Here is a 14027-nt window from a genome sequence, read left to right as displayed (position 1 = left end):
AGGCTGTACTTGAATAGCCACAATTAATGCTGCTATCCTTGCAATGTAAGGCAAAGTAGGTATTCAATTGGCAGATTAAAAAAACTTCACGAGATGAAAAAATTCTCGAGACTTGCACTGAGTTAATTACACGAGGAAATCTATACCAAACGGCCGTCAATGATACAGTTCTAAATAAAAAAATACATGGTAAACATACCGATCCAGCATGAAATGAAGTATCCTCCGTTTTTTAATTAAAAAGCATATTTCCCCGCAAAGTAAGATTGCTAGAAAATGCTAGATATTCTTCTGCTGATAATTATTGTCCTGCTTTTTTAAAACGGAGATACTAAAAATAATCCCGGCGACAAAAAATGATACGGTTTCTAACGGAAACTCAGTTTAAAAAAAAAGCATTAAATTCAGTCATCAAATACGAAAGGATTCAAGTATATATTGAATGAAAAACTGAAGAAAACAGTATTTAAAATATCAAAAACCTGATATCATTTGGGATTTTACGATAATACGGCAATAATTGATATTCCAGTGAGCGATTACTGTGGGTCTGAAACCAATTGATGCGCAGAAATCGAGAATTTACTCATTTCTTTTAAAAGTGAATATCCATAAATTAACAATAAATACATTAAAAAATTGTGAAATTTCATGAATTTAAAAAATAAAAGTGTTTACACGGAATGAAAAATGTCGATGACAAAGATTTAGCTTAAATATTCTGCGATTAATGTATGCTGAATACTGACAAGTAAGTCAATCTGAGAGAAAGGGACATATTTATCAAGCAGAGCTGTTATAATGAACAAATATTAAATTATAAATTTCAAACCTTATTTAAACCATCCCTATCCACCAAAATGGAAGCATTTTTTGATAAAAAATAGCGGGAATTCTACTGTTGGTTTTAGAAAAAACAATGCGAACTCGGCAGGCGACAGAGGAGTCAAGAATCAACACAAAATTAACCTTTATGGCTTAAAAATGACGGATATATTTTCAAGAAGGCGATCATTCAAACATTTAATGTCGTTTCAGAAGATTCCACTCTGTTGACGAAAGGACAACTCAAACTGGATTGCACCCTCACGATTTTTATGGAGTCGTCAACTTGAAAAAGGGTCCTTAGAGAACCGCCTAAGAAAATAACAAAATATTTACTTTGTAAATAAAGGATCCAAGCACGACAGTGAATACACGTTTTTTTTTAAGTCACGCAAACGGAATAAATATCCAATCTCTTCCGACGAGAAAGGAATCTGGGTCAGGAAAAAAAAAACAAAAAAGAAACGTTCCGCACAGTTACTTCCGAGTGGGCTTGAAAATTCCTACTCTTCCCTTTTTATAATATAATCTAACGACGAGTCGAAATTTTTTTCTCCATCGAGTCATGTTAAGAGGCAAATACACGCGGGCATTAAAAGCAATAGAGAAATACAAAAAAAGTCCACGCGGCTTAAATTTTTCCCAGAGAAACGCAGAGAAATTTCCTTCATTTCACTCACTCCGCGTTTGCGAAATAAGATTACGTGACGTCTACATTTTTTCGCAGCGATTTTAAGTTTCAAGAGAAGTAGATATCTTGTTGAGATAACCACCATCACTTGGAATATTCTAAAGAAATATAGAAATAAATTATGATTTGAACTTTCGTAATCCGAAATGGTCTTGAATTTAAATTCTTGGAGTAGTGCACAGCGTCAATTACCCAAACTAGCCCAAGATTGTTTCCACAATCTATATTTTCACCAGTGTATTGATAAGAAACTGCCTTACTCCGGCTTTTTCGGTGTTTCGAATTATTTAACCGATCCATTCCAATTATAATTATTCCCGTTCCACTACATTTAATTCAAAACTTGATTCACTACTATAATTAATCCAGTAACTTCCAGTAACTTCTTTTAGCCGTGAATACATGAAATATTCTCGTAGGAACAGTAATTGGCAAATTTTAAAACGGTCAAAACTTCCTTCAACAATCTAAGTGAACCTGTTACTCGAATTTTACTTTTCTACATCCATAATGGTATGAAAATCATAGGATAACATTAATACCCACCGAGAAGTTCATACATTCATGTAAATCCTTTTAAAATATCCTAGGAAATATATTGTGAGGAAAAGTAAGGGAAAGCTCGGCGATAATTGCATTCGAAAGACACCAAATCACATAAAAACATTCCGAATAAAATTCAATTGTAATCCCATAAAAAGGTGTTGCCTTTCATACAGCTCACGGATGTTACATGGTTGAAAGAAGTTGAGTTAAAAATGGATGGGATGAATGGACGCGCGGATAAAAATAAACGAGAAACATCTTCCCACTAAGGCGATTCTTCTTACCATCTTCCAAACATTTTGTTTTTTTTTTCTCGTAAGAAGGGCTCGATGTACATTATAATGGCGTAGATCGTGCTATTGCCTCTCCCCGTATTCCTTTATATTCTCCGGATTGTTGGGAAACTAGGCCACGACTTCAAGCCACTGAAATTATCACGGAGAAGTTCGTGAGGAAACAGGCTAACTCAACGGCAACATGTCTTCAATTCCGCAATGGAGCGAAAACTCTTAAACTTGGCAGCAGCGTTGCAGGACAGCAGGAAGGGTAAACATTTTAACTCCGGGAACATATCCACGGAAACGGCGCAGTCGTTGATCTTATGATCGGTGCGGTGACAAGAAGAGCTATGTCGATAGATGCGGGGTGCGATAAAATTTGCGCAAAGTTGATCGTAGTCCGCTGAACGACTTTGGAGTAAAATTCCGTTACAAAGATCTACGGCCTCCTATTCATCCTTGAAAAAATAGGCCTTGAAAGCTACAGGTTACCGAAGGAAAGGTAAATATTATTATCAATTTTTTTTTACATCGGTTTAGATAAGGGAATTTCCATGACAATGTTAACTTTTTCTCTCAAATAAACACTTAGGCCGGAAATATTTTATCTTGATAAAAAGCTACATGATTTAATTTTATGAAATCAGCATTTGAAACATAATTCAGAGCCCTATCAAAAGTTTTCAGATTATACTTCGATTCACCGAGTTCTGAAGATGTTTGAAATCATTAAAGTTTGGAGGTTGGCCTGGCAGTAATTCCGTTCGAATTGTGATCCATCAAATTTTAGTAAACTCAGTAATAATAAAAAAGCTATTCATTGAATTAAGGAGATCAAAAATAGCGCAGAGTACTGCGTGTTCAACATTCAACCCAATAGTCTTTGTTTCGATTTACAACAATGATGAACTTCCCCCAAAGCATCATTTTAACCCTTCCTAACCCAGAGCTGCTTCTGGGAGAAATAAAATTTCAAGACTTCTCATTTTAAAAATGTGAAAGGTTTAAACTCATTCATGATTATTGTGGCAGCGAAATATTTCGCCATTTAACCTTAAAGAACAAAAGATTATGTACAGGGGCGTACCCAGCGAGGGGGAGGGGGGGGAGCTGCCCCCCCCCTAGAAGCAAAGATCGCAAAAGTCTTTAAGAAAAATCAGTGCTGAATTGAAACGAAGGCATTCAACAAATTTTCTTCAAACCCACGAAAAATGATATGTATCATTATAAGATATGTAACTAAAATAACACTACCTTTTCAAGGAAATAATCTTATGAACTAATGTCACTACTTGGTTTGCCCCCTCCCCCCTTAGTTATGATCCTGGGTACGCCCTTGAACACAGGTAGTTTAAATCTTTCCTGAATAGAACTGAAATTATATGAAGCAACATTTCGTTATAATGGGTTAAATGTCACCGCCCGCCCCACAATCGAGACCAATTTGAAATAAGTATAACGGAAATCAATTGAGTTGACAATGAAAATGAACTAAGACATGCATTAAATTGAATTAAACCGGAAAACGAGCTTCATTTTGACAAAATTCATCGTTTTCTCTTCTCATTCAAGCAAGTTGAGTCGCATCAAGGAACGGAAGAGGGCCAAAAATAAATATCACGACGGAGTAAATTCCTACCTCAAGGTATGCATGCCTTCATCGGGTCGGCATGGGGAAATATTCAACAGCTTCCCGAGCATTAGTTGGGCTTCCTTCGCAGACCACCCTGCTGCTGGAATTACCAACCGCTGGGGAAGGAATATTAGCTGCGCTCATGACTTGAATAAGTCCAGTCGGTGGGAGACGAGAAATGATTGTAAATACTTGCTAGCCAAATGGATGAGCGATGAAAAGAATTTTGGAGGAGACATGCCAAACGTTTAGTCCTGAACGAAAGCAGAAAGAGCAAGGGTGTAATTATATTTGAAGAAAAAAAAGAACTATTCCGTGCTACGCACCGATATTTTAACTTGATTAACGACCAGAAACTGATTCAGAGGCACAATTCTCACGAAGACCGTAATGAATGAAATGCACATGCCTGTGGCAGGACGGAGGCGAGCTCGACCCTGACCAACCCTGGGGTTAACGCACAGGAAAAGCGAAATCGTTCTCTAAAAACATCGACTGACTTACTTTAATGCCAACTACATGACCTCATCACCAATAGACTGACGTAATTGAAATAATGGAATGTCGCGTCGTAATTATAATTTTCGATCAGCAGATTTTATTACTTGCGAAGTGAAATATTTTTGTAATAAATTAGTCCTGTCGAATTCCTCTATTTAAAAATAATAAAAAATAACTTAAATAAAAATATTTTTCAATTTGTAACTACAACACAATTTCGCGCAAGAAAATCTAGGAACGTCCGATATTAAATTCCAAATCAAATTCCGTGGCAGCTTAAGCACCCGAAAATAAGATGGTCATCATGGACTGGACCCTGAGATAAGATAAAATATATATCTCACCCTCAGCAAAGTTTGGGAAATAAAATGCCTTCGAGAATTTTCCTCTTACCTTGTGCAAATGCTCTAAAGCGAGGATGATCTCCCCGATGTAAATCTTAACTTCCTCCTCCGAGAAGTGCTCCCTCTGGTACAAGTGAGTAAACAGCTCGCCACCGCTTACGTAATCTGGAAAGAACAACGGAATATTGAATCAAGAACATGCAAATACATGACAAGATGTAGTCGGCTGCCAGTAAGCAAAACCTTACCGAGAAATATTACACTTCAGTCCATTTGAGCAACCCTACATCACCAAAATCACCCGAATCATTCCATAATATGCATGAAAAATTACTCTTCGGCGGACCAATGTTCAACCCAACGAGGCTACAAGCATGTTTTACATAAAAAACTCATCAATTTTCGGATGCATAGCTTCCAAAACCATTTCGGTAAGTTATATTTCTTCCTTCAATGACTAAATCACCGTAAAAAAACTTTAGCTTATTAATTTACGATAAATTAACTCAAAGTTTCCTCTTGCACATTTTACCAACTCATAAAAATTCCGAAACAATTTTCTATCAGCGTGCACAGTAAGTTTATAGCACGAATGAGATGAAAATTTAGGAAAAAACTGTTAACGAGTTTGGAATCGTGACATGAAAAAGTCTTATTTGCACCAGTGAGAAAATTACTGTGGACTATTTTCCCTAAAAATGAGCTCCCAATTAACTTACAGCCCGGGTCTGGGTGGCAAAAAAGGGTAAAATTTTCATTTTTCCTTCGCATATAACGAATCTACCTTAAAATGAGAAATTACTTTGAAAAACACTACGTATTACATCAGCAAAATGAGTAAATCGTGACATTATTTATACTTTGCAATTAAATGCTTCATAAAATTATGGACAATGTTGAAAGAAGCTCAAGGACTCAGTTATTTTATTGCTGATAAATAAGTATAGCAGAATATTTACTATTGCATTTTCTTTACATTTCATAGGAGTGGGTTTCCTAGGCTGCCTACATGGATGTATCACTGTGTGTATCCCTACATGCATATAGAACTCTATGATAATTACAAAGTTGAAACTTTACATTAGTATTGTAAAGAGAGTAAACAACTACTTTCATAGAGCATGTATCGGCAATGGAAATTTGTATATTAATGTGAGGGTCATTTTTCAAGTCACTGAGCGGTCTGTGTTGAATCAATTATTAAATCATTTGAATTAACATCTCCACCGTTTTATCTTAATTAACAGTCTGGGTAAGACATAGGGTTAATATTACTGAGACAAAGATTTTTTTAGATAGAAAGAGCTAGGCTATCACAAAACGTGTTCGTGCCAGACATCCACCGAGTCTATTCCCATACAATATTAAAGTCAAGTTACAATGAATGTGTATCCATTTCAAGGAAAACACGGAGACGGACACAAAACTGTAATTTTGTTTTTTTTCCTCCTCGTCCGAACCATAAAATAAAAAAAGGGTCGAAAAATATTACATCGTCGAAATTAAAAGATAGGAGAATTTAAAAAAAAGACAGACACTGCGACTTGTTAAAGTCTGTAGCCACAGAGACACAACGAAACAGTGGGCTTGAAATGACGCGACATTCCTTCCAACCAAACAGTTTTCAGCTCGGCTGTTTTTCTACTTTTTGCGGGGACAAAAACATGACAAAGGAGAAACGCTCGTCAGTCGCATGGTATGCGCTCCGCGGAAAAAATAGCTTCAAAAACAAGCGTTCAGCCTTCCTCTCGAGTCCAGGCGGGGGCGAAAGAGTCTGGGGTAAAGAAAAGCTCACACGCAAGCACGCACACACAATCGCACAACGCTGTAATTCGCCGGCAGCATGAGACAATCGAGGCGGAGGGAGAAGGGGAGGATCGCACGGCTATCTTTAGATGTTATGGGGGTGGATTTTCTCTCGCGAGGGACTTATTGTTAGTCTCCCAAGGTCTCATGAACCTTAGAGGTGTAATCCAGAAACCCAAGTGAGCGGAGGCTTAACAGTTGGACATTGGGAGGAATTCTCCTGTTCCCCTCAAATTCGAAGAATACGTTGATTATTTAAAACAAAATACACATATTTAAATAGAAAATATCTTAAAAATACTCGGAACAACCGTATCAACAGTGCACCGTATGTTGATTAGAGAGAGGCTATCGAGAAATGATGAGGATCAAATGGATCGAACCAGTGGCGTAACTATGGGAGGGATGAGGGGATAGATCCCCCCTAAAGCCTCATAGAAATAAAAAAATATTACTGCTATTGTCTGGTTTTGACTTGTAATAACTGCATCTGCTTAAATTTAAATCTTTAATGCCAAAATGATGTAAAAAATATTTCAAGGCATGTAATTTTTTTGGAATGTTCCCGGAGGGGGGTTGCCATCCCATCCCCCCCAGCATATTCCCAATTACGTCACTGGATCGAACGAGTAAGTAATGAGGATAAGAAACTCATGCAGACAGCTGGTATTTAAAAATGTAATAAGTGACTACCTACACATTCAGAGCGTATTTTACCTAATCCAAGTCAATCTATCATATAGAAAAACTATTCTAAGTATTATGATACCTTAATGCACGTGGGAAAAAACGACCTTAAATATATCGGTTCTGCAGTCTATACGTCTCTCTCTTCACTTTATTTTCTGCATAAATATTATAATTAGAGGTCATAAAAGCGCGATGACTTTCGGCAGCAATTAATTAGTGTAAATTTTTATCGAAGGAAGGGTTGGAATGGTAAATCGACTGCAATTGACGCGAGCAATATTTCTAAAAGCGACTCAAATCACACCGATGAACACCTCGGGCCGATTGAGAGATGAGAACAGCGGAGCATAGTGGTACCAGCAACCCATCGACCCAATTCGGGAGGCAGACACATCCAATTAAATCGCTCAAGTAACCACAAATGTCTTCCCCGTTCTAACCGTAAAGCACACGATGGAAGGGGAGTGTGACGAGGAGGTGGGGGAGGAGGGGGTGAGAAGAGTGGGGGAAATAATAATGAAGAGTGGAAGGGGATGGAAAAATCATTCCAGCGGCGCGGTGTAGAAAGTGTGCCAGCGAGGCTCAAGTGAGCGAGCAAAGTCTGCGATGGATGGGAGGAAGTACACGGGGAAGGAAGTTTAAAGTCAAGACGGACGAAGGGAAAGGATCACGGAGGGAATGGATGTGCCGAGGTGAAGGTGTTGAGATTAAGACGGCTGCTGAGGAAAAACGAAGGACTTGCCGTATTTAAAATAATTCAAAATATTAAAATTCACCATCTCATTTTTAACATTCGTGGTATTCCACGAGAAGAACGTCAACGCATCCCATGGCATTGGTTAATCTTGCGAAATGTGGTACTACATAGATGGAATTAATCCTTTATTTCTTGATTGGATAACTGTTACTTATACTACTTCATTTTTAAAATAAAGCGACCCAGATTTCGATGCATAATTATCATCCTCATGCGTAAATCAGTATCTACTTATCTTACTATTGTATCCTTAGTTACGAAACGGAAGAAATCCATTAGTTCATTATTTTCAGACGGCGAAGTACAGATAGAAGAGTAAGTTTGGAATGATTTTGAAAATTGCATGTCCTTCCTCTCGGGCACCAGCGAGAAGAATGCCTAAGTATCCTTTGTTTTTGTAAAGCTTGCGGAATATGGTACTACATAAAGGAAAGTCAATTATTTTTGGCCGTCAGTCATTGAAGTACAGAAAGAGCAGTATATTTTTGAATTAAGGTTTCTTGGTTGGATAACGATTACTTATACAACACTTCTTTTTGTTGCAATGGTGTCTAAGAGGAGCAGACAGGAAGAAGCTTCGGTATCGGGAAGAAAAAATGCTGGAGTGCTTTTAGAAACAACAAAGATGATAAAAGTAATTTTGTCAAATACTTAATATGTCACTGCCATAGGAGCGATTTTAAAATGAATATTTTAAATATGCGATGACCGCCGCGAATTAGATACTAGAAAGCAGTTAGAAATATTCCTCATCACTGCTGTGTACCTACGTGGTATCTAGGGAACATCAACATGATTTAATTAAACTATTCTTTAGTCAAAGTCATCATATTTACAATATCCTCATAGTGGTTTATATCTTGAGACTTGATAAATGACTATTCGAAGGAGCAAGAGTGCATACAGTAAAAAAAGTTAACGTTAAGTTAAGTTAAAAATATAACAAAACGTGTAAAAATTGTGATATAATTTCAAAACTGTTATTACGCATTCGAAAAGGTGAATAAAATATCTCTTCACCGGCAAAGCTGTGATTTTGACGGGAGAGGTGCGCGGGAAGACTACCGCAAAGGCGGCACTTCATTTCACGCGGGGAAATGGGTGTCCCTCAGGAGATGACTTGGAAAACGGACATATTACCGCACGAGAGCGGTTATGAGACTTGGGAAAAAACCATCGTCGGAGCGATTGGGACGCTCGGAAAGTACATGCCAATTGGCTCATTGCAAGCGGTGGATTGATGTTCAAACCTCTTATTTTGCTGAAATATAAGGAGAGCATTTCCAAAATGATTTATCGATAGGCATTATTCAAATAACCAAGATGCATAGAGCGCTACCGTTCATCCAATCATTCTGGAGTTTGAAAAATATATCTGGTTCATGCTTGAGAAAGTCTATGTATTTTTTCCTCGTCCATAGCAAAATGGGTCTAGATTCAGTTCCTCATTAGAGTGAATTCCCAAGTCAACGTGAAGCCCACCAGAATATTATATGAAGTGGTTTCATAAGGATAAAATGAGTGATGGCATGTGTGCCAATACTATCCTACAAAAGGAAAAATGGACACGATCAAACAAGCAATTCCCGTTTGCTTCATCTCAAGAAATATAAAGACGTTATCATGATGCAATCAGTGTATGTAGCCACCCAATTCACTGCGATACAAGAATTCTCCAAGTATCTCTCCGAAGACGACTAGGACACAAGTACTACGAGATTTCACCGTGTGAATTCACCTTGTTGAATTCATTGACGAAGAAAGAACACCATTAGGCTCAATTCAAAGTTATAAAGCCAGCTTCCTCCGGTAAGTACACTTTCGTCCAACATCTGCCTTCTATGCGCGACAAATATAAGGCCTTGAATATGTAGCACTCACTTTTCCCGTAAGTCAGGGGAAGGAAAAAGCTTCATGGAAAGGCTCATTTGAATAAAAATAAAACTTGTCCAGAGACAGATTCCTCAGTGACACCTTTCTAAAAAGCTCTCCGTTGTCGAGACAGGGCATAAAAAACTTGGAAAAGCCCCATTCTTTACCTTTCCCCTGACTGATTGAGAAGCTTCAACATTCCATCTCCACAATCCAACATTCGGCCAATCTTTCATCGACCGCATGAGGCCATTTCCGCAATATATTATAGACCACCAAAACGTTCCTTCGATGTCGACACCGCGATGAAAGAGTGAACGCTCTCCGTAAACGATCATACGTCAAAAATGGGCCTAGAGAAGCACTCAAGCACATTGAAAATGCATTATTCATACTATATGGAAACGAATTGACACTGAATATTCTAGTGTTGCAAGCCACAATCATTATTTTAACCTAAAAAGAAAAGTAAATTCTTATGGATAATAATAAAAGTAGTGATTCAAGAAATGTGATTTTTATTCGTTTAATTTCGCGTAAGTGATAACGCCTTATGGCGTACTCAGTCTCCAAAACTTTTTACTTAAATATTTATTTACAAGCCGACTAAGATTTCTAATGTTGACAGTAATTTTTAAGGAAACCTCAGTAGAGTGTAAAAATTGCACAGCGGAACAATCTTTTGCCTTGACTGGTAACAATTGATTTTTCCTTTGTGGTTCCCTCGCACTTTACGTGTTTCCAGGGACTCCGGGAAGGCTACTTCGCTGGCTAGTCCGCGGTTAAAATAAAACAAAAGTCAAGTCAAGTTATACCCTTGAATTAGGTATCTCAGGAGGCACATTAAAGATGACTGCCAATAGTTGAAATAAACGGGTTTATTTATTAAAGTATTCTACCGATTAAGGTAGGTTTCCATGGAGTGCTTAAGAAGAATTCCGGGAGCCTCCCCTTCCATCTTGCACCTCCCTCTTAAATTCACAATAAGACCTACTCCATTTCATTCTGTCTAAAAATCTTATTATCTTTTCCTTTCCTTCCCTCGTTTACCTAACATTCTTCCCTCCAACACTGTTTTCAACATCCCCTCCCCGCTCAGCACTCGCTTCATCCAAACCTTCTGTCTCCTCCGTATCACATCTAAAAGCTGCCTCTCCTCACCCACCATGTCCAGCACTTTGTCGTTCCTCCTCATCTCCGTCCACTTCACCCTCTCTATTTTTCGCCACACCCACATATCGAATGCCTCGAGTCTTCTAATTAATAAATATTCAACGAGGGAAGTGATAAGTCTTCTTACAACACCCTATGGAGAAGACGAGACAAAGAATTCGGCCACATAATAAAACATAAAGGCCTGAACATGACGGAGGATGGACAAAGTGGATGATAAGAAGGGCAAGGGACGACCCCGAATAATTTACATAGGACAGGTTATTAAGAAAGTAAAAGAGAAGAAATACGTCACTATGAAAAGGTAAGTTGATAGGCGAGAGGAATGGATAGCAGCGTCAAAGCAATCTTAGGATTGTTGAATTATGGTGATGATCACTTTTCAATATATCAATGTGGTTCCTCCGTAATTTCGTGATAAAAATAATTATTCAATTCTAAGTTGCCTGAATATTTTGAAGAAAATACTTACACGGAAATTATATATATTAAAAAGTTCAATTACGTTTTTATACTGATAGGGTTTAGGGGGGTAATGTTCACAATATACCTATGGCATTTCTTGAAATTGAAGATGACAGCTGATGATCTTAATGATGATATTCAACTGGAATCTTGCAAATTTAAACGTCCATTTTTGTCAGTCGGTACTGTCATCCTGACGCCAAATTATGGCATTTTCGTGGCTCGATAAGTTCCCACGCCTCAGCAGAATAGGTCCCCGGGAAAGCGCAAAAAAGAAGTCCTCTCTCAAATGCAGCGCGGAACGAGCTCTTTTCCTGCGACAAAACCCTCTCCCAGCAGCCCGCCGTCGACACCGGCGGCAGTGACACCTTCCGCAGCGGCGGAGAAGCGAGCAGGCGAGATGGGCCTGGCGATGGGAGTGAAAGTGGTGCGAAGGGGGGTGGGGGGAAGAGGGGAGGGGATGTGGGTGGGGGTGTCAGTGCGGAGGGGGAGGGGTGTATGGAGGGGGATGCGAAATGGGAAGACTTTCACTTGCACGGTCGCCGGGGCGGCCTTTCGCGAAGTCGCGATGGAGGAGAGAGAGAGAAAGGGATATGGATACGGAGACATCCGTCCCGCACTGTGCTAGCTACCCATCCACGTACCAGTCACATCCTCGCCTACTCTACCCACACTACCTTACACAGAATACTAAAGAAACCCCTGGGGATGGGGATAGCAAATGAGAAGCCTGAATCACACGATCATTTTTTTCCGATAGCTCCAGCGATCGTATCAATGATGGCGGAAAAATTACCGTTTCACGCAATCACTTTCCGCGATGGCTCCATGGATGGGATTCTCATCCCTTTTTCCGTCGCTGATACCTTCGCTGGGTAACGTCTTTCAGCTAAACAGAATACACGGGCTCTAGCGGCGATTTTAAAGGCCGTTTTACACGGGGCAGGTCACTCGCAGCCCTGAGTATGAAAGCTGAGTCGGACATCGAAACGTCGGCAGTAATGCAGTTCCCGACCCGGTGGCGATCCCGAGAACACTTGACGTACGTCATTGCGCAATCTGACGTATGTGCGAAGGCGCAGTCAAAATTTGCGTCGCACAAAGCGGTTAATTGCTAGAACGCATGCGAGAATGCGTGGACGTGAGACGGCAAAATAGCCCCTGCTCTAATGCCGAGCTCGCATTCTCGCAATTTCAAAAAATTTTCAGTGCTAACCTGCGCGATGACATGCCCCGTGTGAAACGGCCTTAACGCAACGCTTGGTTTTAAATTGAATGGCGGTTTTAGATAAGGAAAGAGACGGAGTAAGCGATGGAGAAAAGGACTGTGGGATGAAAAAGTGTCGCGTATACATAAATTAAATTGGTGGAAAATTACCATCAGCTTCATTTCAATTAAATCGAAAGTTGTAGCACGTACGTGATGGAAGGGCTACATATTAATAATGAAGGACACTTCCACAAGTTTATAAAAATTTCTATTTTATTACCGGCCTCGGCTATTACAACTTTGTTAACACCGTTAGAATTTGATGATGGTGTAATAGCCGAGCCCGGTAATAAAATAGAAATTTTTATAAACTTGTTGAAGAAACTAAGTGTCTTTCATTATTAATTCTGACAACTTCATTTCGTTAAAAATGGTTCCAACTTACAAAATATTTCGAGCCCTTCTCAGGTGAAACTCATATATGGTTGTCTATAAAGATGGCTCTTCGATAGAGATAGCGGATACATAAATTAATATTATATATTCCATCTTTTATTTATAAATCAAGAGCAGAACTCCAATGCATCTTTTGAAATTGGTAAATCAAGCGGAGTGTAGTGCCAAAGAGCAAGGTGAGTATTTTTATTACGAATGGATCGATCAAATCAGTTAAGAAAAGCCTGAGAAGAGCGAAGGAAAAGAAATCTTACGAATATATCAAGAAGAACGGGATGGATAGTCGGCCACATTTTGAGACACGATGGTCTGAAAAAGCCAATCATCGAAGGACAAATGGTAGGAAAGATGCGAAAAGGAAGACCTTGGAATACATGTGGATCTGGTGATTTCGAGTGTAAAGAATAATTAAGGAAACGATTAAAGATTACTAGTAGGAAATAAAGAGGTTGGATACATCAAATAAACACCAGGATCATTGACTTTTTACGATTATGAAAGATTTAATACGGGTTTTGGACGGTTTACACTTCCAACAAACATACCTAGATCCTATAGAAACAACCCTAGTGATTTTCAACATCCTAGAATTAAAAGGAATCGAATAACTCCCGCTTCAAATGCTGCGCCATGATTTTCACAAAGGAAAAGCCCATATATGAGTGAAAGCGGAATTTCATTCTCACAAAGAATGGATGAGAAAGTGGAGCATGCCATTTATTTGGTCTCAACTCCTTTCGGTTGCTAAGCAGCCTCTTCCTTCACGCGAGGAAGGTGAAC

At 39.0% G+C, this 14027-nt stretch overlaps 1 protein-coding gene across 3 annotated transcripts in view; it reads right to left on the bottom strand.

The window, feature by feature from the left end:
• Positions 1-14027, bottom strand: part of LOC124166581 (ribosomal protein S6 kinase alpha-5) — a 656640-nt gene that overhangs the window by 33542 nt on the left and 609071 nt on the right. For all 3 annotated transcript variants that reach the window (XM_046544149.1, XM_046544147.1, XM_046544150.1), the window contains one exon: positions 4868-4983. In XM_046544149.1, the coding sequence (XP_046400105.1) occupies positions 4868-4983 (116 nt within the window). The remainder of the gene's footprint in view (positions 1-4867; positions 4984-14027) is intronic.

The sequence above is a fragment of the Ischnura elegans genome, chromosome 10, assembly GCF_921293095.1.
Source record: "Ischnura elegans chromosome 10, ioIscEleg1.1, whole genome shotgun sequence".
Taxonomy (NCBI): Eukaryota; Metazoa; Arthropoda; class Insecta; order Odonata; family Coenagrionidae; genus Ischnura; species Ischnura elegans.
This window is presented reverse-complemented; position numbering and strand designations above follow the sequence as displayed.